At 40.2% G+C, this 27,039-nt stretch overlaps 1 protein-coding gene across 2 annotated transcripts in view; it reads left to right on the forward strand.

The window, feature by feature from the left end:
• MTMR12 (myotubularin related protein 12) overlaps positions 1–4,781 on the forward strand; it is an 86,599-nt gene extending 81,818 nt beyond the window's left edge. For both annotated transcript variants that reach the window (XM_079144486.1, XM_079144487.1), the window contains one exon: positions 1,653–4,781. In XM_079144486.1, the coding sequence (XP_079000612.1) occupies positions 1,653–2,222 (570 nt within the window). In that variant the 3' untranslated portion in view covers positions 2,223–4,781. The remainder of the gene's footprint in view (positions 1–1,652) is intronic.
• Positions 4,782–27,039: the final 22,258 nt, after the last annotated feature.

Raw genomic sequence — 27,039 nt, forward strand, 5'->3', positions numbered from 1 at the left:
AAATTGGAGCTGAAGGACTTGAGGTTTTATTAGATTAAAGCAGAGTTGGGTTGGGCAATAAGGAACTTTGAAACCTTGGGACCTTGGCCTCAGAGAAGTTCCATAGTGACTGACCAGCATAAAGCACTGAATTGCCTCATGAGAGGCAGGATTCACTCAGACATGTAATCTTAGCTTCACTCCAGTATTCTATTAGGCTTCAGGCATGTGATACTGCTCCCACTTAGGCATGTCTTGAATGTGCCATTCACTGAGAGAAGAGGGCTTCCAAGACCAAGTAAGTTTAGTTAAGAACCCAGACTCTGGAGCCAAGTGTGTTTGAAACTACCTTTGACACTTGGTGGTTGGTGCTTTGGACAGAATACTTTTATAAAATGGTGTAATAATAGTGACTTTGAGAATTAGGTAAGTCAGTGCATATAACACAGTGAGCACAGAATCTAGCAGGCAGTAAGTTCTCGGTGACAGGGTTTCCTCTACATTCCTCAGCTCCCTTTCTTGCCTGACTTACCTTGATCACTATGAACAGAGTCTCCTGGCCTTTATCTCTCCTATCTCCAGATGGAGGGTCAAAAATCCTGGTTATCCTGGTCATCTCTGAGTTGTGGATTGTGGATAATTTTGCTCTTTTCTTTATATTTTTATTGTTATTTCATATTCTATTACAAGAAAATTTTTGCCTCATGGTCATTTTTTGTTATAAATAAGACCCTCTGGCAGAACTATGTTAAATTATAGAGCTAGGCTGGAACTAAATTTTTTCATCTATTCTTAATTTGAATGAACATGTTAGAAGCAAAAGAGCTGGGGAAATATAACTTCTCCTGACAATTTTTACCTTCTCCCTTGGGCACTGAGGAATTCCTGGAACCTTCAGACCACTTCACCCATCTTTATAACCTCTCATAGATACTCCAATGTGACACCTTGCTTTTGCTGTAGAGAGAATTATCAAGGAGGAAAAACATTTAAATGCTCTCATATTTTCTACTCTATGCAGGTTGTCAGACAAGACCAACTGGCCAAGTTAGTCAGTTCCTCTTAGCAAAATTCTGTTGTTCCCCACTACCTGTTTTCTGTGTTCAAAAGAATCCTTATGATTTTAGGCTTGAATTCTGCCTGATAAGCTACCAGGTTACTTCAGCCACATCATAGAACCTTCAGGTTGTCAGTTCTGCTTTCTTGGAGGTGTTCAGAATATTGTAGCAGTTAACAGCCCTGATGTTCTCAAAGAAGAAATATTTTGCATCCCTTTAAAGAATGACTAGTTTTCACCCCTAAACTCCCCTAAATCATTAACCTATTTTAAATTAAACCCATTCCTCAAAAGTTCTTTGTGTACTTTGGTACCCCTATTCCAGGGGAGAGGGAAGTTGAAAGCACCACTTGCTGTCCTAGCGTGCCTTTCTGCACAGCTGCCATATGCACCTTGATTGATAGGTTGTACAGTGTGCAACTGAAGTTTGCATCATGAGAATAAAAAAGAATTCACTCTTCCTCTCTATATGTTACAGCATTTTAATGAGTATGCATTCTCATGACAATTCTGATATCTCTTGATATTTGTTAAAGCAGGGCTGTGCCCTTTTTTATGGTAACTGTAACCTTGCCTCTTTTGTTAACCAGACATTTTTATTTGTTTTCTCTCAAAGCACCAGCGACAACTTTCTTTGCCACTCACCCAATCTAAGTCATCTCCCAAAAGAGGATTTTTCAGGGAAGAGACAGATCATTTAATTAAAAACCTTCTGGGCAAGAGAATTAGTAAACTTATTAATTCTTCAGATGAGCTACAAGACAACTTTCGAGAGTTTTATGACAGCTGGCATAGCAAGCCTACTGACTACCATGGTTTGTTGTTGCCTCATATAGAGGGGCCAGAAATCAAAGTCTGGGCCCAGCGCTACTTGCGTTGGATTCCAGAAGCCCAAATCCTAGGTGGTGGCAGAGTGGCTACTATGAGCAAACTTTTGGAAATGATGGAGGAAGTCCAGAGCTTACAAGAGAAAATCGATGAGAGACACCACAGCCAGGAGGTCCTCCAGGCAGAGGCCCCCTGCCTGCTGAGGAACTCTGCCCGCCTGTCCTCTTTATTTCCTTTTGCTTTGCTCCAACGACATTCATCCAAGCCCGTCTTGCCCACCAGTGGCTGGAAAGCTTTGGGAGATGAAGAAGATCTGGCCAAACGAGAAGATGAGTTTGTAGATCTAGGAGATGTGTGACTTGTGTGCACAGTGATTGTGAAAAAGCCTTGTGGGAGATCGGGACAGTTGATCCCTGGACTAGTACCATGCTAAGGTGGGAGGGTCATTAGCCTTGTACTCTTGGAGAAAACCTGGGCCTTCAGGAAAAGAGCTGGTTCTCATTTTTTTTTTTTTTCTTGTGGTTATGAAAGACTATGCAATTAAAATCATATCTCTAGTATTACTAATTGAAACAAATTCCTATATGACCCATCATAGATTTGTGACCATTTTCTGGTGCCTGAGTATTATATACAACCTGCAATGGAAGGTTTACTACTAGAAAGAATTTTGGAAAGTTGTTCTTGAACATACTTTCTTCCAATTCTTTCTGTGCCAAGATAATTTACCCGATACTGGGAATGGCTTCTCTGTAACCCATCTCAGTAAGGAACAAGTTCAGTTTTATGTGGTATTTATATGAGTTGAAAGATTGAGATAGAGGTAATAAGACATGATATTACTTTAATGATAGCATTTTCCCTTTCTGTGTCCTCTTGTCTGTAGAAAAGCTGAGAAATTCTGTGATATCACTCATCCTAACCTTTAGCCCCTCCTCCTTCTTTCCCAGACTGTGTCATGGATTGTGTCATGTTGTAGGGAGGTGGCAGTGGCTAACCAGCTACCTACTCTCTTTCCTGTGCTGACAGCTCCAGTTCTTTCCTCTGCTTGCTTCATGCTACATGCCACTGTCCCTTCCTGCTGCCCACCTTGGTGCACATTGTGCAGGGTCTTGCTGCTAGCCCTATCAGCTGAACTGACAGAATCTCTTTGTTTGCCCAGAACTTCGATTCCTCTGGAGTCTCAGTGTCTAAAGAGCCTGTTTCGCCTTCTTCTAATCACGTGCTATGGCTCTGGAGCACCTGTGACTGTGCTTTTCTGCAGCAGCACCTCAGTCACTTCCCCACCTTCATGGTTACCTTCACAGGCTGCTGGCTGGGTCACTTTTGAATGTGACTTTCATAGGAAAGAAGTGAAGCATGTGTCAGAAGTGATGATTATCACATGATACCTCAGTGATTTAAAAAGCCATAGAAGAAACTCAGTGATGCCTGGTCACCTTCTTGGATCTACTGTCTAAATGATATATATTTTTTAATGTAGAAAAGTATACTTTGTAAGGACCAGTGTTTTCATTCTCAGTGAAACCCTGTCAAATCCCACAAAAGAAAAAAAAAAACCTCACGTTAGAATATTTCAAAGTGAATGTTTGCCTTTTATATACATTTGTTCTCCAGGATAGATTACAATTTAAATATTACATGTTTAGAAAAGCTTTCAGTTGCTCAAGGGCAATAAGAAAATTTGAAACTTGATAAAGATAAATTTCTAATTTGCACTGAATTGTCTTCTGTACATACAATCATTTTGCCCTTTTCCCATTTCACCTTAATGCATAAGCCAGGTTGGTCTGTTAAGAAGACAGGTGGAGGGAGGGCAGCATTCGTGCATCTAGGGGCCAAACACACACACAGTCTTGGTTGCCTTAAGAGTCTTATGAATGAGCTGAGCTTTGTGGCACACGCCTGTAATCTCAGCACCTCAGGAGCTGAGGCAGGAGGATTGCAAGCCAGCCTCAGCAATTTAGTGAGGCCCTGTGTCAAAATAGAAAGGACTGGGGATGTGGCTTAGTAGGAAAGCACCCCTGGGTTCAACCCCCAGTACCTAAAAATAAAAAAAGAAAAAAAAAAAAAAAAGAAAAGAAAAGAGTCTTGTAAATGAGGTCAGAGTTAAACTTGCAATAGGGTTTTTTTTTTAATAATTATTTCCTTAGCTACCTTCACATCTGTTCTGTGAGCTTTCTTAAACTAGCACTAACCTCCACTTACATATCTGCGCCATTGCCTCCTAGCTGCACTATGGAGCTAACTATTTTTGTTACTGTATTATAATATGACTATTTATACAGTCACCTATTCAGTCTTAATAATTTTCATTCCAAAAAATGAGTGGTGTGATACTTTATACTCCACGAAGTATGGTTTAAAGGCACAAGGTCATGGCCCTTGTCATAGCAGTTGAATGTGCATTGAAATATTTTTCTATGATTTTTTAAATTACAATAGAAAAATAAGTAGGCAAGCAAGCTGTTATAACATGTAAGGTCATGATGCTTTATGTATTTATATTTGAAGTAGATTTCTATAACTTGTATTTGTGTACAGAATTCTCATTGGGTTTATATATTGTAAAATTTATATTCAAGGTTGATATGTGGATTATGCTTAACAGTAAAAGCTGAAACAAGACCATTTACTTTGTTTAAATGCTGCACTGTGTAAGTTTGGAATCGTACATCAATAATTTACTGTATATAATATCTCAAGTTTGTTTATACCTCCAAGTTTTTACACTGAAGATAAACTAGCTTTAATTAAATTCAAAGTTTTTTTTTTAAAGTAAGAGAATAAGCTGTTAGGCTAAATCTGTATAAATGTGCTTTTTATTTTCTGAATGCACAATGAAAGTTTATACTTGTATCTTACTGCATCATATCTGATTGCAGAAATTAAAGCACAATTTATAAGCACTACTGTATTTGGTGTGATCTAACACATGGAGTAATCTTTTTCATTCATTCAGGAAATGTTGTTAAGCCTATCCTGTGTCCTGGCAGTCCCTGCAACAGACATACAGCTATGACAAAACTCAAGGCTGTGCTGTCCTGGAGAGCAGTTAGGAGTTCCCTTGTCTCTGAGAACACGTGTGTTGGTGATAGGGAATGAATAACTAAACACATATTTAAAATTCCAGGTGTCGATAAAATGCTATCAAAAAAAATAATAAAGTAGGGTTAGGAGGCCCTATAGGTTGACTAAAAGAAAAGAGTTTTTTTGAACTCCTGAGATTAAACACCACTGTTTCTTTGCTTTTATGGGGATATGTGACTTCAGAATCTATTATTGTATTGCTGGAAGGGATCTGAGTTCTTTTAAAACTGACAGGTAGAAAAAGCTTTGTTTTTTTTTTTCTTCCAGAGGGGATATGTGAGCTAGCACAGTGAAATGATTTATGAGGGTAGGATTTTATCTAATTAGTTTTGTTTAGTATTTATTAGATTGCAACATGTTGTGTGTGTGTGTGTGTGTGTTCTGAGAGTTTCGTCTCTCCGAACTTCCCTACCTGCAGAGCAGGCTCCTGCTCTGTGTTTGTCCACACCATCCTTCCCTCTGACCAGGTGCCCTCCTGTGTGCAGAAAGCCAGCCTTAAGGCTTTCCTAGAATCTAATAAACTCCCTTGCAGACTCTTCACTTCTCTGATATTTATATCAAATTCCCAAGTAGTTATGATCCTGGAGCTTAACTGCTTTTAGTGTTGTCCTCTGAATCTGGTTAGCTCTTGGGCTTTAGGTGGATTCTGTTGTCTCCTATTCTTAGTTTTTCTTGTTTCTTGGTTTCAGGTGAGGGCCTAGGAGCTTTAATGAAGGAGTAAGGATTGGAACATTTTCCATTCAGCGTGAAACAGGATAGGGGTTGATTCCTGTTGAGAATTGGCTTGTGCCTTCATGTCACCTCCTGACCTTTGAGTGGTTGTTGGCAGCAGAGTAGCCTGACTAGTGTGCTTTCTGAACACCTCCAGTGGTTGTAGACACAGTTGTGCTGCAGGGTTATGTTTATGCCCCATTGTGACTCTAAATATTTATAAAGGCATCCCTGGGACAGGACAAATTAGGGTAAGCACCTGGGATCCATGGTGAGACATGTCCTGTTGTGCTGACATGTACCTTTCTTTTCTTTTGCTTTTATCCCCAACCCTGGTATTTTTCATTTTGAAACAGAGTCTCACTAAGTTGCTGAGGCTGGCTTTGAACTTGGAATCCTTTTACCTCAACCTCCCGAGATCCTGGGATTACAGGCATGCACCACCACACCCAGCTAACATGTACCTTTCTAAGAACCTCCCAACACACAGACATGGACATGCACACACCCTACACCAGAAACATCAGAGCGGGAATGGAAAGGCAGTCCCTGTTTGTGCCACAAGTTGCAGTTAATCAGGAATATGGCCAAGCACTTACACATGAGGTCGATAACCAGGCCAGCATGTGTCATGCAGACTAAATATTTTAAATGCCACTTACATATTGAAGAAAAAAGTAATTGGCTCACATGGTGGTTTTATGTATTTAAAAACAGACATGTCATGGAGTTTGGTGGTGCACACTGTAATCCCCACTACCCAGAGTACATGTTCCAGGTCAGCCTCAGCAACTCAGTGAGACCTTGTCTCAAAATAAAGAATAAAAAGAGGTGGGGATGTAGCTCAGTGGTACAGTGCCCCTGGGTTTAAAAAAGAAGAAAAGAAAAGAAAAACAAAACAGCTATCCTCAGCCTATTTTGTGGTTCAGGCCCAGATTTTGGTTTTTGGTTTTTTTGTTAATCCTATTTCACTGCCTTTGTCAGTTAAGGGATATGAGGTATAATACAATATGTACAATACTCAGTAAGCTTTCTGGCTGCCTTTAAAAAAAAAAAAAAAACTTTACAGTTTTGCTATCCAGTTTTATGAAGAGCTATATTGACCCTGAATCTTTTCACAAAATCCTAAATGGAGGACTTCTCAAATTATCTTCTTCACAGCAGTGTAGGCCTGGTGAATGTAGTGTCCTCAGCACTCTTAAAGGCACAAGCACATGCCTTTCTTGTGCAGGGAGAGAATGCGGATAGACCACATTTCATCCCTGGACTGAGGACCCTGATTGGAATCTGTTACTGCAACCTCAAGGAGAGGACTGAAAAGAGCCTGTCCCCAAACTGATGGAGGACAAAAAACAACCCATAAAGATTTTCTGGGGGAGGTCGGGGTAGGGATGGATGGGAAGGGACCAGAGGAATGTTTTGGAATGGTAATAGCAGTCCGTAGCTTGATAAGCATTTGGGTTTTGCAGATATATATATATATATATATGTATATATGTCCAGACCCAGAAAATACACATTTAAGATTTGGGTATTTTGTTATATTTAAATTTTGCATCAAGAGAAAAATATGATTGAGGATGTAGCTGAGTGGTAGAATGCTTGCCTAGTATGCCCAAGATCCTGGGTTCCATCCCAGAATGATAAAAAGAAAAAGAAAATTAAGCTGACTGGGAAATGGACATGGCTGGTGCTTGATAAAGCAAATACAGTAAAATGTCAGTGAGATAATCTAGAGGTAGGAATAGGGCAGTGCAGGTATATACAGAAATGTCTTGGAACTTTATTCTTTATATGTTTGACACTATATTGGGGAAAAGTTTAAATTCTTCAGTAAACACAGGAACTGTATATGGAAGTGTATTGGTTCTATTTTTTTTTGTGTGTGTGTATGTTACTGGGGATTGTATCCATGGGCACTGTATGTCCCCAACCCTTTTTAGTTTAGTTTTTTTTTTTTTTTTTTTTTTTTTTTTTTTTTTAATTTTGAGACAAGGTCTCACTAAGTTGTTGAGGCTAACTTCAAACTTTTGATCCTCCTGCCTCAGCCTCCACAGTTGCTGGTACTACAGGCATGCATCACCATGCCAAGCAGTGTGTGTGTGTGTGTGTGTGTGTGTAATTTCTTTTTTTTTTTTTTTTTTTTTAGGGTAAAGAGAAACTCTATCTTTATCAAGCTACCTGGCCACCAGGAGGATATAATGAAACTTGGAGAAATTGGAAAGGAGGGCTGGGGTTGTGGCTCAGTGGTAGAGTGCTTGCCTCATATGCATGAGGCACTGGGTTCAATCCCCAGCACCACATAAAAAAGAAACTAAATAAACAAAGGGTATTGCCTAGTTGCTGAGGACTTGAACTCTCTGAAGTCATACTGCCTGAGTCTGAAACCCTGCTTTGCAACTTGCAGATCCTCTGCTGACATCCCTCTGTCTGTTTCCTCCTGTGTAAAATGGCACTATTCATGCAACCTACCTTAGAGGGTTAAAGATAAGTTCCTTTTAAGTTCTATCATAACATAAATGCTCAATAAATTTAGCTCTGTGTGTGTGCGCGCGCACGTGCACATGTGTGTATAAATTGGCCTCCATCCCAGAAATAGTATTTGAAGTATTATAAACAGGAATCCAAGTTCCAAAGGTGGCTACATAAGCACTTCAGATGTTTTGAAAACCTACCCTAGACGGGTTGTTTAATGGAATGCTGAAATTGTCTTTCAAAGATGAAATGAGTATGTACTTGAGTTATGTGATTAGCTTGAAACATGTAATTGGCTAGAGGCCCCATCCTCAGGCCTACAGGATATACAAATCCATCAGACCCAACAGTGTTAACACTGAGAAGCAGAGGACAAGATCTGTGAAGGCTGGGATTGTGGCTCAGTGCTAGAGCACTCACCTAGCATGAGTGAGGCACTGGGTTCAATTCTCAGCACCACATAAAAAATAAATAAAATAAAGATTTTGTGTCCTTCTGCAGCTAAAAATATTTTTTTAAAAGATGTATTAATTTCAATGGCCCAGTGAACTTCACATTATCTGACCCACAGAGTTCATGAGGCCTGCTGTTTTTCTGCATCTGTCTTAAGGGCGAAATTTTTTCAAAAAGGTATTGTGTGGAGACCTGAGGCCAGAGAGTGGACCTTCCCTCAAACTCTAGGAATAGGAAATAGAACTGTTTTGTGCTATTAATAAATGTTTCCGGGGCTGGAGTTTTGGCTCAGTGGTAGAACACTCACCTAGTATACCTCTGAGGCCCTGGGTTCAATCCTCAGCACCACATAAAAATAAAATAAATGTATTGTGTCTACTTACAACTAATATATATATATTCATAAATATATATAAATATATATTTGTGAATATGTATATATATAAAATAAAAATAAGAATTAAATGTTTATGAGGTTGGAATACTTGGTCCAAAGCTGACTTTCATTGTGAAGCACCACCTGCTGAAGGAAACATCCCTGCCTGCCTGTAACTTCCGGAAGCTACTAGTATTTGCCAGGAGAATGGCAAAACTGCTGAATGGCCAAACTGACTTAGGTCAATTCTTGACATCCTGTCGGATTTATTGGAAATGCAATCATGATTAGAGTTCCTGGATATTCAATCGTAGTTACATATGGAGGTCGCCTCTCATTCCTTAGAGTTGTATGACGCCCTGGGGTATATGAAGTCTGCCTATGACCTCAGGCCACCATGGCTGCTACCCTGGGGCTCTTTGTATAAGGTCGATATGTCTTAGTTTGGATTCCCCCAGAAGCAGACTGAAACATTGATTTGGGTGCAAGTACCTTATTTGGACAGTGGTCCCAGGCAGCACTGTGAAAAAGCAGGGAATTGAGATAGGAAAGAAAAGCCAAAGAATAAAGAGTGCATGAATAAGCAAGTGGGCAATAGGCTCAAACTACCCCTGCCCAGGGACTCTGAGAGACCAGGTGGAAGAAACTCAGAGTTGTCCCACTAGAGGGTGAGGAAGTTGGAATGTGGACACATCAACCTCTCCCCACTGACTGAGTGCAGGCTGTTCCTGAGAGTCTGCTGGCATGGGCAGGGACTGCAGGAGACATGGGGAGGGCACCATCTGCTGTAGTCTGGAGGGTCGCTTGGAAGACAGGTACCATTCTCTCAATGACAAGCTGGAGGACAGCATCCTTGCCAAAGCCTGTGTCCAAGACAGGGCACCTGGCTGGCTTAGTTTTAGCCCATCTTCGCACACTAATCACCACCCCCACCCACTGTCTAGGCCTCTGCAACATGAAGTGACACCAAAGTATTTAGCTTCTCTTCCCAGTCTCAGGGAATCCATCTGAAGTCTTGTGGACTAGATGCCTCTTCTCTTCCTCTCAGTGAGAAAAACTAGCTTGTCTGTTGGGTTTTTTTTAGTAATGATTTGGGTGGGATCATAAGATTTATCAGTGTTAAATAGAATTTATGGGAGGCCATTGTTTTAGACAGATCTTGCACTAGGCCCTGATAAACCAAACCAAAATGGAGTCATTCTTGCCAAGTGCCATGTAATTAAACTGAAACATTAAGTAAGAAGGGAAATCCCAAACAGAACAATTATTTCTTGAAAGCAAGAGATTTACAGCAGCAAGTCTGAAAGCACCCAGTCAATTTAAGCTGGCATGAAAAAGAAGTCCCCCAGCTTTAACCCTTACAAGAAATGTAACCCAAAGTGGCGTGAGGTTGTATTCTGTTTCCTTGTTCCTGTTCAAAGCTGCCTTATAAAAACTGACCGTTCTGAAAAGCCCAGTGGAACACCTATTTTCTTAATGATAGATGGGTGCTGCCTGATTCATGAATTTTTAATAAAACATTATTTGATCTTTAAATTTGTTGAAATTTTGTCTTTCAACATCAGAAACAGACTTAGAAAAAGCTAAGACTATAGGTCTTGGTGCTTTCTAACATGGAAAGTTCAGTCACTTTCCTAATAGTTAAGTGATAAATAAAGTTAGTGAAGTTATAGATAATAAGTTAATTGTTAAAAGATAATAAGTTGGTGGTTAAAATCAACCCCAATTTTTTTTTCAGTACTGGAGATTGAATCCAGGACCACTATACCACTGAGTCACATCCCCAGCTTTTTGTATTTTTTTTAGAGGCAGGGTCTCACTAAATTGTTAAGGCTAGTCTTGAACTTTCAATCCTGCCTCAACTTCCCAAGTAGCTGGGATTACAGGCCTGCACCACTGCACCTAGCAAAAATCATCTACTCATGATAACCGTAATTTAACTTCACGTACACATTTTTTTACAACAAAATGCTTAACAAGTTTAGCAATCTAGGGGTTCTTAATGGTTCTCTTTTTACCCTTGTGCCCCAGCCCGTTGGGATATTTAGCAATGTCTGGAGGCATTTTGGGTTCACACAACTTGGAGGTGGGGTGGGAGCTACCGGCTAATAATGGGTAGGGACCCAGGATGTTGCAAAATGCCCCACACTGCATGGAATAGCTCCATCCTCAACAAAGAAGTATCTGGCCCCAGATGTTTGAGAAACCCTGCTCACTCTTCTAACATTCTTGAAGTATAGATTACAAGTCAAGCACTCCTTGGAACTTTTACACTTTTCCATGTTTTAGGAAAGTGCTTTCCCCTTCAGAGTAAACAGAAACTAGTTTGATAACATAAAATAGGTACAGATTTGGCCTGGATTTTATGATAACTGGTGTGCAAATACCATTTTCCTTACCTGTTTGTTTAGAAGGTGTAATGGCTAGTTCAAGCCTTTGTCCTTTTAAAGCAGCAGTGTCTACAATCTCTGACTCTATTACGGTTCTTCATTAAACTTGAAACCTGGTAGCCTCAGACTTCAGTGTCAATCTCTAATCAAGGCAGAGTTTTAAAATGTGGTACTTGAGATTTTCTGTTTCTACAATTTCCAAGTGAACAATCTCCCTCCTCTTTTTCTCTGGGGTAGCTACAACTTCCAAATCTGAGCCTAAGTGGGCAGCCCTGAACAAAAGGAGATTCTTAACCCCCAACGTCAGAGAATCTAGCTGACCAGGAAGGCAAGGTCAGGAAAAGAAACTGTCCCTGGTAACTTCCTGAGAGGCTCCTGCCAGTGGAAAAACACTGGAAATGAAAGTGTCTGTGGTTTCATTTGTGGGAGGGCCTAAAGGACAAGGCAGAGAGGACGGAAGAGGAACCTACTGTTTTGATAGCAGCCTGCCCAGAGCAGGAGTTTGTACTTTAACAAAAGCTTAGCAGAAAGTTCAAACAACCTTCTACCGTGTGTTTATGCGTAAGCACAGCATTTTTCATAAATAGGATCACATTATGTGTATTGAGTTTCTCTTCTTTTTCTCTGTACGTCTATCTTTTTATGTGTCCCTTTTTCACTCTCTGACTCTGCCTTTCTTGGTACCGTCTTCATTTTGCTTTGTTCCTTTTCCTTCCTTTCTCTACCACATTGTTAACCTCATATGTATCCTCTTATAATTTTCTCCACACTCACATAATCACTTAGAAATATACATAAATGTTAGATCGAACCAATATAAAACTGCCAACATTTGACCACTCTTTTCTACAAAATGATGATTTCATGTGGTTTATATTTAACATATGAACAAGGGACTGGCATTTATACCCACATCTCTGTTTTTCTTCCTTTTTTCTTTTTGTTTTTTGCAGTGCTGGGGATCAAAACCAGAGCTCCACACATACTAGGACTGCACTCTATCACTGAACGGCTCCCCAGCCGTTCCTTAAATTTTATTCTGAGCATAAGGAAGGGGCTCAGTGTGTTCTAGGCACAAGAAGAATTTGTCTTGGACTGATAAGCCAAAAGGAGCCACTCTGTCAAGACCAAGAATCAAGCAGCTCAGGCCAACCTTGAACATGGTATCCTCCTGCCTCTCTCTCACAAATCTCTAGGCTTGCAGGTGTACTCCACTGCCCGGCTCTACCCACATCTCTTCATCTTGCTTTTCTCATTGCATTCTTGTGGAAATTGCTCTAATTTGGGGGTAGAGTCCTGGTGCATTTTTTTGTGAGTATGTGTCTTTTTTTTTTTTTTTTTAGTTTTTGAAAATTTTTTACAGACTGCATTTTGATTCATTGTACACAAATGGGATACAACTTTTCATTTCTGTGGTTGTGCACAATGCAGACTCACACCATTCTTGTAATCATACAAATACATAGGGTAATACTGTCTGCTCATTCTAGTACCTTTTCTTCTCCCACCCCCTCCTGCCCATTTTCCTCTACACCATCCAAAGTTAGTCCTGGTGCATTCTGACCTGGGTGCTCAGAGGGCCTCATTCTGGAAACACAACAGCTTCTTCACAAGCCTGTCCACACTGGCCTCTCCAGCTCTCTTCTGCTTCACAGAAACCTCTTACTTCTCCCCAGTCCCAAGTTTGCCTGGACCTCCCCTGTTTATAAAGGAGCACTATTTCTACATTCTCAAAGCCAGGCAGGCATTTCTTTTTTTTTTTTTTTTTTTTTTTTTTTTAGTTTATTTTTATTGTAAACAAATGGGATACATCATGTTTCAGTTTGTACATGGAGTAATAGCATACCATTTGCATATTCATAAATTTACATAGAGTAATAATGTTTGATCCATTCCATTATTTTTTCCTTCCCCCCCACCCCTCCCACCTCTCTTTTCCCTCTATACAGTCCCTCCTTCCTCCATTCTTGTCCCACTCCCACCCCCCATTAAGAGTCATCATCCGCTTATCAATGAGATCATTCCTCTTTTGGATTTTTGAGATTGGCTTATCTCACTTAACATGATATACTCCAATTTCATCCATTTGACTGCAAATGCCATAATTTTATTATTCTTTATAGCTGAGTAATATTCCATTGTATATATATATACCACAGTTTCTTTATCCATTCATCAATTGAAGGGCATCTAGGTTGGTTCCACAGTCTGGCTATTGTGAATTGAGCCGCTATGAACATTGATGTGGCTGTATCTCTGTAGTATGCTGATTTTAAGTCCTTTGGGTATAGGCCAAGGAGTGGGATAGCTGGGTCAAATGGTAGGTCCATTCCAAGTTTTCTAAGGAATCTCCACACTGCTTTCCAGAGTGGCGGCACTAATTTGCAGTCCCACCAGCAATGTATGAGTGTACCTTTTTCCTCACATCCTCGCCAACACCTATTGTTGCTTGTGTTCTTGATAATCGCCATTCTAATTGGGGTGAGATGGAATCTTAGTGTAGTTTTGATTTGCATTTCTCTTATTACTAAAGATGTTGAACATTTTTTCATATATCTGTTCATTGCTTGTACATCTTCTTCTGTGAAGTGTCTGTTCATTTCCTTAGCCCATTTGTTGATTGGGTTATTTGTATTCTTGGTGTAGAGTTTTTTGAGTTCTTTATAGATTCTGGAAATTACTGTTCTATCTGAAATATGAGTGGCAAAGATATTCTCCCACTTTGTAGGCTCTCTCTTTGCATTGCTGATAGTTTCCTTTGCTGAGAGAAAGCTATTTAGTTTGAATCTATCCCAGTTATTGATTCTTGCTTTTATTTCTTGTGCTATGGGAGTCCTGTTAAGGAAGTCTGATCCTAAGCCAACGAGGTGAAGATTTGGACCTACTTTTTCTTCTATAAGATGCAGGGTCTCTGGTCTGATTTCAAGGTCCTTGATCCATTGTGAGTTGAGTTTTGTGCAGGGTGAGAGATAGGGGTTTAGTTTCATTCTGTTGCATATGTATTTCCAGGTTTCCCAGCACCATTTGTTGAAGAGGCTATCTTTTCTCCATTGCATATTTTTGGCATCTTTGTCTAGTATTAGAAAATTGTATTTACTTGGGTTTGTGTCCGTGTCCTCTATTCTGTACCACTGATCTACCTGTCTATTTTGGTGCCAATACCATGCCGTTTTTGTTACTATTGCTTTGTAGTATAGTTGAAGTTCTGGTATTGCGATACCCCCTGTTTCATTCTTCCCAGGCAGGCATTTCTAAGTATATCCTTTTTCAAACAGTTGGGTGAATTTACCCTGCCTGAAGCCTCTGACTATAGGGCCTGATTTCCCAGACTTTTTTTTTTTTTAATAATAAAGTTCTATTTACTTAGAAGCATTCAGAATGTCAATAAACAACTGCACCTTTTTTTTTTTCAATTACAGAGCAATAGTCAGTTAATAAACAACAATTATTTAATGCATCAGAGACAACTGAAGATGAAAAAAACTATGGTCCACACATATAACTAGTTTGTGCTGTGCACCAACAAGAACCTGCTTCAAATTTCCATGCCAGTTTACAACCCCCATACTGCACCCGGGCAAGGTTAGTGCTATTGAAAACAGGACAGAGCTATCTAAAGACACAGTTGGTAGTGTGTTAGCCATACGAAAAGAGACTTTGTATAGTTATAAAACAGATCTTCCTCATCCTTGCATTTCAGTTTTTTTAAGGAGTTATGTATAGGGACGATTTTTATGGACAAAAAATTAAAAACTTAAACATCATCATCTTCTTCATCCTCCTCTTCCTTCTTTCTCTTGCTTTCTTCCCCTCAGCTCGATGACTCCGCTTTGCTTTCCATTAGCGTGATAGGCAGCAGGGTGTTTTTCATATTTTTCCTTAGCTCAGCAGCCTGCTTTCCATGAGGCTGATGGTGATCCACTCCAGTGTCACTCCACACCTCTCCCAGTTTCTTTGCAACATCACCAGTGGATAAGCTGGATGTTCTCTGATTTGGGGGCAATACTCAGAACAGAACAAGAAGGCTGAAGGATAAAAATAAAAATAAATAAATAAAAATTTAAAAATAATAATAAAAAGAAGGCTCAAGGTGTCTTGGGTGCATTGGGATCCTTGAACTTCTTGTTTCCCCTCTAGGAGGGATATAGGTTTTCATTTCTTTTTCATGATGAGCTTTGCCTGCCTTTGGCATCTCTTCCGATTTTTCTTTCTCTAGCACGCATATTCTTCCACCTCTCTGACCACTTTTGAGAAAACACTGAGAAGTTGACTGGGTGCTGCTTGTGCTCCTCCCAGCAAGTCTGCACACAGAATCCCTATGACAACATTTGCCTCTCGGCTTCTGAGGCAATCCTTTACCCTTGTTGAGCTGTTTTTCCTCCATGAGGCACAGTCGCCCAGCTCTGACGTGTCCTGTGGCTGTCTGCACAGCTCAATGTACTTCGGGGCCTATCTCCCAGGTTTCTTGAAGATTTGATGCACACTGTCCGCTGCCTACTAGGAAATGGAAGAATTTTTAAAATTAAAATTACTATTTTTTTATTTTTTTGGTACCAGGAATTAAACCCAGAGGCACTTAACCACTGTACCACATCGCCACCCCTTTTTATTTTTTATTTTGAGACAGGGTCTAAGTTGCTTAGGACCTTGCTAAGTTGACACTGGGGCAGATCACAAAGCCAGCTGAGGCTGGCTTTGAACCTGGAATCCTCCTGCCTCAGTCTCACGAACCATTAGGATTACAGGTGTGTGCCAGCATACCTGGTGGAAATGGCACAATTAACTAGACAATTGTATGATGTAATTTTTGATGTAAAGTTAAACTTAAAGTTCAAGTAAAGATTATTGCATAATGCTTTCAGTATACAAAGTACTTCCGCATCCATCATCTGATTTGCAAATACTTTGATGCACCATATCATTAGAAAATGTCCAGTCCCTCCCCTCAAATCTTCCAGGTTATAGAGCACTAGGAAAGGATAGCAAGAATCCAATGAAGAAAAAAAAAAAAATCCAATGAAGAAATGTTTTCTGATTTTGAAAAGCCAACAAATTAAACAGTCTCTATAACAGATGTTAAGAAAAATGTAACATAACATGTATCAGTGGGCTGGGGAGATAGCTCAGTCGGTAGAGTGCTTGCCTTGTAAGCACGAGACCCTGGGTTCAATCCCCAGCACCGCAAAAAAAAAAGAAAAAAAAAAAAAACATATATCGTTTTCTGCCTTTTGCAATACCAGTTTGATGTGTACTTGCACTGTGTGAGCAGATTCAAAAATTGTTGGTTTTCTTCATAATAACATGGCACATACCTGGGAATTAGGGCTCAGTGTGTTCTGGGCACAAGGAAAATTTATCCTGGACTGACTCAAGCAGAAAGGAGCCACATTTTCGAACAGAGCAAATGAGACAAATGAATTCCATTATGACACTCATGGTTGCTCAGTCCAGGGGTACAGTCCTGTGGTTGTATCCCAACAACCCACATTTCTGTTAGACCAGGTGGTTGAAGGTACTCATGACTCTCGGAGCTAAACTGCCTGACACCTGCAAGTTTCTTTCTGAGATCTCTCTTTCCATTCTGGCCAATGGCCATTGAGGTTCTTTTGCACTAGAGGCCTGCCAGAGGATACAGAAATCATGTCTCCAGTGCTGTAACACTATTCTCATTCTTCGTAAATGCGTGTTGAAGAAGCTGATTCCGGAGGAGATGGATTTAGGCCATTACATCTCAGTTGTGTTATATTAATGTAAAAGATCATCTTTGATACCTGTGAATTGAGCCATCACCAGAGATTAAAAGGCAGTTTTATTAACAGAGAAGAGAAGAAGGGAAGTCCTCCCTAGCTCCTTGGGTCTGACTCAGCCGCACCCAGAGAGGCTGTGGGTCCTGCTGCACTCCGTGTCACCCCCCACCCCCCACCCCCGTTTCCCATTGCCTTTATCCCTCCACCTTTCCCTCCCTCTTTCCCGTTTCTGTGGATTCTTCCTCTCCCTATGCCCAGTCCCAGTGCTTGTGCCCTGGCTGCCATTTTGTCCACTCAGGAAACATTTGCTATCATTTTCTATCTCCCAGTCCTGTAGTCTCTCCTAATCCTGCCCCTGGGTACTGCAGTGCACTCTGGTCTAGCCAATCTCAAAACAAACGAAATGTGTGCCTTGGTCTTCCTCCTCAAGCTATGTGCCCACCCTCATTCCCTGACCTCCACTATCCAGCCATGTGCCTTTTTACTAAATTTTTTAAAAAATTTTTAGTGCCATGGATTGAATCCAGGGCCTTGTGTATACCAAACAAGTGCTGCACCTCCGACCTGAACTCCCAGCCCCACAACTTCTTAGAGTTCCCTTCACTTGGGTTTTCACTGTTCTGTCTCAAAATTGCTTCTCAGTCCACTCCATGCCGCCAGACCTGAAGGGCACTTTTCAGTTCCCGGTTTGTCTATCAGTTGAAACCGGGTGGGGCAAGTCCAGGATGAGGAGCCCTACTGGGAAGCTATCCATGCCTGTTCCTCAGTGGTCATCTCTGCGGGCCATCTCCTCCTCTTTTAAGAGTCTCTTCTCTTGGTCTCCATGAGGTTGCACTTCCTGTTGTTTCCTGTCCTCTGCCTGCTCCTGGGCAGATGTTCTTTCCCCTCGCCTCCTCAGCCTCCTCAGCCTCCTCAGTCTCCTCAGCCTCCTCAGCCTCCTCACTCTTGTTTGCTTTCTGTGCTCTTGGGTGCCTAGGCTACACCTCCAGTCTCTCTCTCACTCTTAACCCTCTTCCTTACTGACAGTAGTCATTCTGGGGCTTTCAATCTTCTGTGCTCAAATGACCCCCAAATCCTATCTTCTGCTTATACATAAGTGATCTCCAAATATTAGGGTGGGGGTACTAGGGATCAAACCCAGCCCTGACTTCCAAATCTTTATCTCCCACTTTGACTTACATATTAAGACTTGAATGGCTTCAAAGTACCACAAACAACCATGAGTCCAACATTAAATTCATTTTATTTCCTCCAAATTGACGTCTTCAGAATTTGTCTTAGTAAAATGTCTGTACCGTTCACTTCATTGTCCAAGCTAGAAATCTGAGGATTGTTCAGATGTCTTGTTTTCTCTAACTCCCTAACCATAAATAGCCCCAAGGTCCATGGATTCTACCTGCTGCTTGTCTTCTGAGTCATTCCCCTACTCTCCATGACCCTTGTCACTACCCTTGTCCCAGCCAGCCTGGGCAGTCACCTGGACTCCTACAGGAACATCTCAGATCTCATCCTTCCCCTGTTTCTCTCCAGTCTGACCCTCACTCTGCAGCCAGAATCGCCCCAAAATTCTACTTACATACAATTCGTTAGAGCCCTCAAATTGCCCTTAGGATAAAAATGTGAGTCCTTTACCCCCTTCATCAGCTGGCCCTGCTTGTCCCCCATGGCAAAAACAATGCCCACAAAAGGCTTCGTAAAGGCCCCCAGGGTGGAAGCCATGAAGGTAGAGTGTCAGGTGTGTGGAGCTGGTCTCCTGGCAAGCTATTCAATCAGGCTTTGGCTTTCCTCTCACCTTAATTTTTATATTAACAAAATACTAATTTATTTCTAAATATTGCATCTATTGTGCAACCTATCTAGTATTGTATGGGTGTCTTTTTCCCTTGCAATAAGCATCAAGAGTGGAATTTAAAACATCTATTTGTTAACTAGATAATACATATACATATTTGAGTGGTTTTTTTTGCGGGGGGGGGGGGGATAGTACCAGGGATTGAACTCAGGGGCACTTGACCACTGAGCCACATCCCCTGCCCTATTTTGTATTTTATTTAGTGACAGGGTCTCACTGAGTTGCTTAGCATCTTGCTTTTGCTGAGGCTGGTTTTGAACTTGTGATCCTCCTATGTCAGCCTCCGGAGCCACTGGGATTATAGGCATGCACGTACTCACCCAGTTATTTGAGTGTTTTTTGAAAGTAGTCTACACAGGGAGCATAGCACAGTTGTTTTCATAAGGAGCACTCAATAAGTGTTGATTTTTTTTTTTTTTTTCTAAAAGTACTTCCCTGTGTTTGGGTAAATGGTGAAAAAGAAAGAAATAGAAAGTTTTACTGCTGATCAGTTTTCCAAGGAAATTACATCATGCAAAGACTTTATATTCCTTCTCCAGTTAGCAGAGATCAATGGTACTCTCCAGATTAACCACTTTGCTTCTTTCCCTTTAATTACATCATCGATCTTGTTCTCAGAAGTGGATTAAATACAACTGAATTGTTCTTTGCAGTCATACCACATGGATACATTTATTAAAATTTCATGAATATGAATCATCATAGAATAAGAGGAATTATATTTTCAGAGTATTAATTGACACAGGAAATGCCCACAATGTATTCTTTAAGAGAAAAAGACACAACTTTTTAAAAAGCACACTAAAATTCTAACTTAATTTATGTAAATCCATAGAAAACTAATAGAAAAAAAATCCCAAAATGTTAAGAGAAGTTATCTGGAAGTGGTAGAATTATTGGTCATTTTTTATTTAAAATTGAATATTTTTTTTCTTTAATAAACTTATAAATCGGGGCTGAGGTTGTGACTCAGTGGTAGATAGAGCACTTGCTTGGCATGTATGAGGCACTGGGTTCAAGTCTCAGCATCACAAATAAATTTAATTTCCATTTACAACTAAAAAAAATTTTAAAAACAAAAACAAGCACACAATTTATGAATTAGTTGCATTTTCCTCCCTTTGGTTGCAGGAAACAGTAACCCAAGTGAATTAATTATGCTTTCACCCCAGGGTGAAGTTACCATGAGATCCTGTTCTTTTTTTTTTTTTTTTTTCTTTCTTTCTTCATATTTTTATTAGTTGTCAATGAAACTTTATTTCTTTATTTGTATGTGGTGCTGAGAATCAAACCCAGTGCCTCACCCACAGCTCTACCACTGAGCCACAATCCCCCACAACCCCTGGGAGATCCTGTTCTATCTCAGCAGCTCAACCATAAGGAAACTGTAGAAGAGTCTCAGCAGTTACTAGAACCAGAAATGCAAATGCTGCCTGTGTTCTTCATCTTGGTGGCTTCTCTCACCTTGTCTACTTCATTTCTTCCTTTTTTTCTGGTGCAGCTAAAGGAAAATATGACACTTAAAACCTGCTAACTTCACAATTTAGAGTCCTAAGTTTTTAAGAAAGAAGGGAACTTTGAGAAAGATGAGCCTTTACCCGCTTCCAGACCCAAGTCTCCAGGGTAAGGATTGAGGGCGTCCCTGACTGGCCCAGTCACCTGCAAATAGAGGTGGAATCCTGGCTCACTAACATGGCGGCTTCCATGGTAATCATGGTGGAGCAGGGATTGAAGAGAGAAAAAGAAGGTGGTTGTTTCCAGAAGGAAGGGAGTTTTGTATTTACAAAGAAACAGACTTCCCAACCTGAAACTTTATTAAATTAGAAAAAGGTATGTTATTTTTAAAAAATTTCATAAATTGTTCATAGTATCTTCTTCATATATCAGCACTAATTTATTCCTCATTTTCAAATACCTAAACATTCTTTATTTGCTATCTCATAAATTCTTTCTACTACCAATAACCCATAACATGTAGATATTATTTATTTCAACCCCCTCATTTCAGGAAGGAATAAATTCAAACCCAGAGGGACCGAAATGACTTGCCAGCCCCTCTCCCTAGGTGGTTAGCAAATGTCATCTTCAGCAACTTTCTTGTCTGGTGGCATTTCTTCTGCCCTGCCCAAACCACCATCCCCTATAAACCCTCTCCACATCTGAGTTTGTGCTACTGGAACTACTTGGAACAAAACCTTGAAAGTAGAGTGAACCTGGTCCTGTGATATTGTTATGCTGTTCTGTGGCATTGTGGAACCTCAAGTCTTTTTTCCTGCGTAATTCTAACTCACTGACATGCAAGAGGGGCAGGTAGGACAAAGGGATTTCAGGGACATTTGGAGAGGATATAGGCAAGTTCTGGAGGAAAGGAGCCTCGTGCCTCCAAATGTTATAGATTATTGATCTGGAATTCTAAATAATCGGACACATCTGAACAATGAGATTGCTCTACAAGGCACTCCCACTTTATGTATTCATTGCTTAATTAAAGTATTAGTGGGAGCACACACAGTACGTGCTTAAAGTATGAGCTATGTCAGGACTGAGTGGACGGGCTGGACACATCCTGTGGCCTCATCCATCTTTTAAGGACAGGAGGATAAGAACAGGACTGATCAGGAAGAATAAAATCACTCTGTGTGCCAGGCAGCCTCTAAAGTGGCTCCCAGTGTCTGTGTGTGATCTGTGTCGAGTATGGGCTAGATGGAATGTTTTGCTTCTAACAAATGGGATGTGCAAAAGTGAAGGGGCTGCAGAAGACTGTGGTCCTCTCTCTCCACCCCCATCTCATTTGGAGCCCTTGTTTTGGAGGAAGCAAGCTGCCATTGTGTGAGCTGCCTGTGGAGAGGTCCATATGGCAAGACGACAGTTTCTCTGGCTAACAGCCATTGAAGACCTGAGGCCTGCCAGTGCCACATGAGTGAGCTTGGCAGTGGCTCCTCCCCCAGGCCAACATCAATATGACCACAGCCCTACTTGAAAGAGACCTTGAGCCTGAGGATGTGCCCAAGCCATGCCGAGATTCCTGACCCACAGGAACTGTGAGATAATAAAAATTCGTCATTTTTATTATATCACCAAATTTTGGAGTATATTTGTTATGCAATAATAGCTGGATGATCCTCTTGGTCCAGAAGCTACCTTATGTTGAGAACATGTTATAAATTTCATGAAATAAAAGGTATTTATTGCCGAACTGGAGAAAAGCTGGAAGAGAAATTTAAAGTAGAAAGGTCTTTCAAGAACTGGCAAATCCTTTTACTGTAACTGCAAACCTGGTGGTTTTGCCACAGCCCTAAGAAGATCACTAGACATTTCCTAGTAGAAAACATTATATATATATATATATATATATATATATATATATATATATATATATATATATTTGTTTTTGCATGATGCTTTTGGGAACACAGCCCTTTCTAAAGAAATGGGTGTGCATTGCAAATTCTGATTTATCACCAAAATTGTTAAAGTAAAATATTTATAAGCCTAAACCACTAAATGTTTAGAAAAAAACAAATTTTCTCTGTATTTAACTAACATAGATTCTTTCAATCTGTAGTAGCATAGTATATTTATCAGTAGTACAATCTGCACAGACTGCTTGGATTCCAATCCTGGCTCTGTGAGTCACTAGCTCTGTGATTTTGGGAAGTTAATTCTCTCTCTTTAGCTCAGTTTTTCCATTTGAAGAATGGAATAATAGTGGTCTCTGCTCCTTCTGACTATCCCCTGAGATCTCTGAGTGTGTGTAGAGGAATGTCGGGCCCGACACCTGAAACCCACAGGACTGATTTGGGAAATATGAGAGCAGAGGGCATCACCCACCTACAGCCCTAGAAAGAGGCAGATTTCATAGAATTCTACAAGCAACATAGAAAGGGGTGGTAGGGTAGATGGAGGGGTGGGCCTGTGGAAAGAGAGGTCTGAGGTGAGCTGCAGTGGCAGGTGGCATAGTTTTCATACCCTCAGCAATGCTCCAGAGGAGCAAAGAAAGAGGGTCAAGGTATCTAAAGGGACAAAACCGCAAGGCCAAGATTGAGTTCCTGTGTTGTCATCTTCTCTAATTGGAGCTTGCAGTGTCTTTCAGGGGAGTGACTACAAGCACTAGCCCTGCCCTCATGGGCTTTCCTGGAGTTCGGTTATAGATGCCTATGATGTGCCTTTCAGGAAATACTTCTTGTTATGGCAGGTAACTAATGCCTAATGTCCAACCTGGGACCAGGTGTTTTTCTCACAGGAACTTGTTGATACCAGCAGTCACCTTTGTCAATCCTATCTGACCCGTGCCCAGTTTATTCCTGCCAAAACAGCCACTCTCTGGGAAAGGCCTCACCAGCAAAGAAGAAGGTTCAGGAATGTTGGTCTCTGGATACACAGAGGATGCAACTCAATAGAAGACATGAAATAGCAAACAATTTATTACTTAGAGAGCCCAGAAAGAAAGCAGCAGGCCTGATTTTCAGGTCTAACAGGAAAGTAAGAACTATCTGGGAGACTGTTTTAGTCAGCCTTGTGTCACTGTGACCAAAAGACCTGACAGGAACAACTTAAAGGGGGAAATTTTTATTTTGACTCACTGTTTCAGAGGTGTAGTCCATGGTTGGTGGACTCCAGCCACACCATACCTGCCTGTAGTCACCACCCAGTTAATCCATTCAAGAGACTTAATTAGCTGATTAGGTTACAGCTTTCAGAATCTAAAGATTTCCTCTAAACATTCTTATACTGTCTCACACCTGAGCTTTTGGGGAACACCTCATATCCGAACCATAATAGACACACCTGCTCAACTTGCAAATGCGGAGCTAGAGAGGTTGAAAGACAGACCTGCAGGCCAAGGCCTTTGTTGGACCCAGGGTGTTCTCTGGGTGGGTTTCCCACCAGAAGCTTCAAGTGATGGCTTAACAGCAGGCAGGCAGGAGCTCCTTGTAGTCTCGCTTTGACTGAGAGGGGGTCACTGTCACATTTCCGCAAAGTACGTACCGGGTGGAATCAGGTAGGTTGTACCTAGCTGTCCCAGGATGGCGTGGTCACTGGAAGATGGTTCCATAAGGCAGATATTTGTTGACCACACTGAGAAACAGGGAGGAGATGAAGAACTGGAATCTAGTAACTGAGCCCTGCTCTTAGAATGAGAGAAGTCCACCTTATACTCAAAATGGATACAGAGCCAGCATAGAATGGTGGGAATTCACTACATACCCCATATCTCATGGGCACAACTTAGTATGGTTTCAGATTATCTCCCCCTGGAGTAACTCTGAGAAGTGAGAAACCTCCAGATCAACTGAGAATATCTTAAATTGACAGTTCAGTGTAAATTAACTAGGATTATGTTTTCAGACAAAGGCAGAATGAAGGCTTTAGATGGAAATTAAGTCCAATTACTGACAGACAAATTTCTATTTTTGCACACCTAAGTTTGTATCCTGTATAAGAAACTGGCAGGCTTTACATAGTTACACAGGTTGAAATGCGGTTTGAAAAACCACAAATTATACCATGAAATTTTCATGACAGTTAGAGCTTATAAAGTTCAGATCAGTGTTTCTCCACTAGTCCATTCTTATTTGTATCATGTGGACATGGGCCAGCTCAGTCAGTGGAGTTCCCTGAAGTGTTTCTAAACACATTTCCAGCCAATAACCAGTTTCTCTTCTCCAGTGATCTGTCTTAGACTAACTCTGGCATCCATGAAATAAAACATGAAGTATTAGTCATAAATGTAGCTGCTCCTTGGAGGGCAAAATCTAGCATGCTAATGAAAATTAATTTTTCAAATTTTACTTAAAGTGCCAATTACTTCATTTTATTCTGGTAGCAGAATTACTGTGCACAATTTAATCAAGGAATATTTTCCTGTCTAAATATTTTTGTTTTTTTGTTTTCAGTGCTGGGGATCAAACCCAAGGCCTTGCAAATATCAGGCAAATGCTCTGCTACCAAACCACATACACCCCAGCCTCTAATCAGGGAAAATTCTTACCTTCACTTCACTGTCCACATCCCCATAGGTCCTAAAATACAAATGGCAGAGGAGTTCTAGTGAAGAGAGAACAGGTGGGTTATTTTTAAGGAGGGGTATTTTGAAAGCTCACTTTAGCCTTTCATCCATCCAGTTGACTTATACTTCCTATACCTGTTGTGTCTAGGTACTTTTCCCCAATGGAGGACCAAAAATGAATAAAGAACTCTACATCCAAGTAAGCCTCAAAATAAATCCCATCACACACCAAAGATTTGAATAAATGGAGAAACACACATTCTCCCAGAATGTTTTAGAGTTCCCTGAGTTATCTTAAAATTTAACCCATTTCAACCTAAATCCCCAATTAAACTCAACTCTTAAAAAATGATGCTTGAGTTCCACTAGAAATGAAATATGTGAAAATATTAAAGGGCATTTTGGTGAAAGAAGAATAAAGAGAAGGATTTTCTCTGTAGATAAGAAGATAGATGGTCCAGTAATAATCACAAAAACAAGGAAGACAGATGAAAAAGAATAAAGTTTAAAAATTGAATCCAATAAAGAAAATGTGATACACACACACACACACTACACAATGAAATATTACTCAGCCATAAAGAAGAATGAAATATGACATTTGGCCAGTAAATAGATGGAACTGGAGACTATCATACTGAGTGAAATAAGTCAATCCCAAAAACCCAAAGACTGAATGTTCTCTCTGATATACAGATGCCAGCACAAAATAAGGGAAGAATAGAAGTTCATTGAATTAGACAAAGGGGAATGAAGGGAAGGGAGGGAGGATGGGAATAGGAAAGACACTAGAATGAATCAGACATAACTTTCTTATGTTCATATGTGAGTATACAACCAGTGTAACTCACATCATATGCAACCATAAGAATGGGAAGTTATATTACATGTATATATAATGTCAAAATACATTTTACTGTCATGTATAACTAAAAAAAAAAACAGATAAAAAGAAGAAAACAAAAATAATACATTCAAGAAGATATAAGCATTTAGAATGTTATTACTTTGTCTTGGCACTCAGTGAATTGATATCTGGTCAGAAATGATTAATTGTTTAATAAATGCAGTAGGAGAATTTGGCTAAACATTTGTAAAAAAGCAAAATTGAGATTCCTGCCTCATACTTACATTCCAGAGATTAAGGATAAAAGGTAACACTGAAATGATAAAAGAATTAGAAGAAAACCAGCCAGCATTTTCATCCTGGGATGGGAAAGACGTCTGTAGATATGCTGCCAAGGTCTTGGCCTTCAAGGTGGTTCAACTTTAGGTGATAGAGCCAGTTTCCCAAAGTGGTTCTTAGAGCTTACACCTCCATCCATGTGTAGAGAGTTCCAGTTGCTCCACATTCTTGGTATGGTCAGTTTAAATTTTTTTACACATTTTGGTAGTCATAAGGTGGCATCTCTTTGGGATTTTAATTCGCATTTCCCTGATGTTTAATTATGTTTAGCACATTTTCTTTTCTTATGCATACTTTTTTTTTTTTTTTTTTTTTTTTTTTTTTTTGTGGTGCTGCAGATTGAACCCAGGACCTTGTGCTTTCGAGGCAAGCACTCTACCAATTGAGCTATCCCAGCCCTGCATCCATTTTTGATGCAGCAATTTTACTTCTGGGACTTTATTCTTTAAATTTGTATGTAATATAAATCTATTTATATAAATTATATATACACACACATATATGTATGCACACATGTATACCTGTTTACATATGCACATATTGGAAATATACAATAATTACATTTTGGTGAAATATATTTTTGATGTGTTCATGCTGTGAAATATTAAGGTTACCACCATTTTTATCTTGGTGGTGGTTAACCCTACATAATAGAGCAATGTGATGTTTTTTTTTTTATAAGTACACCTTTAACCAGATTTTATTTTAACATATACATGGAAGAATACTACAAGAAATGACTATAGAATGTCACATTGTTACTGCAAGCTTGGTCCTTGACTTTGATACCAATCCAGTAAGGAAGACACAGTTTTGAGAAAAAGGAAAAGTTTTACTGTTTTGCTAGCAAAGGAGAAACACAGGGGACTCTTGTCCCAGAGGCTA

Source organism: Sciurus vulgaris (genome assembly GCF_902686455.1).
Source record: "Sciurus vulgaris genome assembly, chromosome: 6".
Taxonomy (NCBI): domain Eukaryota; kingdom Metazoa; phylum Chordata; class Mammalia; order Rodentia; family Sciuridae; genus Sciurus; species Sciurus vulgaris.